Raw genomic sequence first — 2,089 nt, 5'->3', positions numbered from 1 at the left:
GATAATGCTTCCATTTAATGAGACAAACAATAAAAAGAGTGAAAACTTATGCCTTATACTACACTAATTGTAGCTATGCCTAGATGCTATCAGGATGTCCAAGTGGATTTAGAACTATTGCCCTATTTATTTCAATCATTTTATTTCAATTTTTTGTTAATATTGGGATTGTTATTAATATTGCCATCATTATTCTATCACAACATCAAAGTCCAGGAGAGCTGCAGAGAATGGAGTTGAAGAATGACACTGTGAAGACTGAATTCTTTCTCTTGGGATTTAGCGACCATCCAGAACTTCAGAGTGTTCTTTTTGCTGTTTTTTTTTCCATCTACTCTGTGACTCTCATGGGAAACCTTGGGATGGTTTTATTAATCATAATCAGTTCCCACTTGCACATCCCTATGTACTTTTTCCTCTGCATATTGTCCTTCATAGATACATGCTACTCTTCTGTCATTGCCCCCAAATTACTTGTGGATTTGGTTTCCAATAAGAAGACCATTTCTTACAATGGTTGTGCTGCACAGTTATATTTTTTCTGCTCTTTAGTTGATACAGAATCTTTCCTCTTGGCTGCCATGGCTTATGACCGGTACATAGCAATCTGCAATCCCCTGCTTTATACTGTTATTATGTCCAAGAGGATTTGCTGCCAGCTTGTGATTGGAGCATTTTTGGGGGGTACCATGAGCTCAATTATTCACACCATTAATACTTTCCATCTGTCTTTTTGCTCCAAAGAGATTAACCATTTCTTTTGTGATATCTCTCCACTCTTCTCTTTGTCTTGCACTGACACTTACAAGCATGACATTGTTCTGGTGATCTTTGCTAGTTTGGTGGAGGCTATCTGCCTTCTAACAGTTCTTCTCTCTTATTTCCACATCATAGCAGCTATTCTTAAAACAGATTCTCCAGAGGGAAGAAGAAAAGGGTTCTCCACTTGTGCTTCCCACTTGACTGTGGTCACTATTTACCATGGTACCCTAATCTTCATTTATTTGCGCCCCAGCACTGATCATTCACTGGATATGGACAAAGTGACCTCTGTGTTCTACACACTGATTATACCTATGTTGAACCCCCTAATTTACAGTCTAAGGAACAAAGATGTAAAAAATGCCTTTAGGAAAGTGATTAGCCCAAAATTGCTGTCTTAAAAGAGGGTGAAAATGAGCTTGACAACTTTACAACCTGTTTGTTTCTTGACCTTTGGTCTAACTGATGACAAAGTCTGTTTAATGTGGATCTTTCCAATTCTGTGGGTAGCAAGGACTTAAGCTCAAAACAGAGTCAGAGCTTAATATCAGAATCAGGCCCTTTTATATCAGTTGTATTATGTCTAATTCTTTACCATTTTAAATATTAAATTTTTATCACACTCCTTCATTGCTTATGAAAGCCAAAATTAGTGTTGTCTATGGAGAATAATTTACTAATATTTTCTATGTAGGATAATTCATGTAACATATGAAAATGAAATATGCATGCACCATTTAAACCAGTAATTCTACTTCCAGGAATTGAACCTGTAAAAGCTCATTACTTTCAAATGTATTAATTGCAGCATAGTTTGTAGTAGCAAATGATTGAAAATGGTCTAGATGTCTATTAATAGGAGACAGGTTAAAAAATAAAGTTTAATTTTTAAATATTTATTCCAGGGGTAGATCTACCCTGTACGTAGTGTTCTATATCTAATATTCTTACTTCTTTTCTCCCTCCATCCTAAATTTTATCACAATTACTACTAATATTGAATAAGTCACTGACATCACAATATTCTTTTTGTGAAAGTAAATAAATGCAATTCACTGAGACTCTTTTTCAATTAATTATTTCCAAATTAATACACCTACATTGTAGCTTGATGGTTCAAATTGCACTCACTCTAAAAAGCATTCCTCAGATACTAATTCCTATATGATCTTTTTGTGACACGATGTTCAATTCTGGATGACAACTCAGATTTGAAACCTCACTAAAACCTTAAGTGCATTTCTTTTAAGACTCTCAGCACTTCTAGTCTAATCATGCAGTTATTTGTCTGTTCTATTCCTCTGTTAGATTTATCTTTTAATTATTA

General features: G+C 34.8%; 1 protein-coding gene across 1 annotated transcript; it reads left to right on the top strand.

Moving 5' to 3' along the window:
* The first annotated feature begins 230 nt into the window (after nt 1–230).
* On the top strand, nt 231–1,163 carry LOC124233977 (olfactory receptor 5I1-like). Its single transcript, XM_046651251.1, has one exon. The coding sequence runs from the start codon at nt 231–233 to the stop codon at nt 1,161–1,163; it is 933 nt and encodes a 310-aa protein (XP_046507207.1).
* The last annotated feature ends 926 nt before the right edge of the window (nt 1,164–2,089 follow it).

This window comes from Equus quagga, unplaced genomic scaffold, assembly GCF_021613505.1.
Source record: "Equus quagga isolate Etosha38 unplaced genomic scaffold, UCLA_HA_Equagga_1.0 599_RagTag, whole genome shotgun sequence".
In the NCBI taxonomy this organism is placed as follows: Eukaryota; Metazoa; Chordata; class Mammalia; order Perissodactyla; family Equidae; genus Equus; species Equus quagga.
This window is presented reverse-complemented; position numbering and strand designations above follow the sequence as displayed.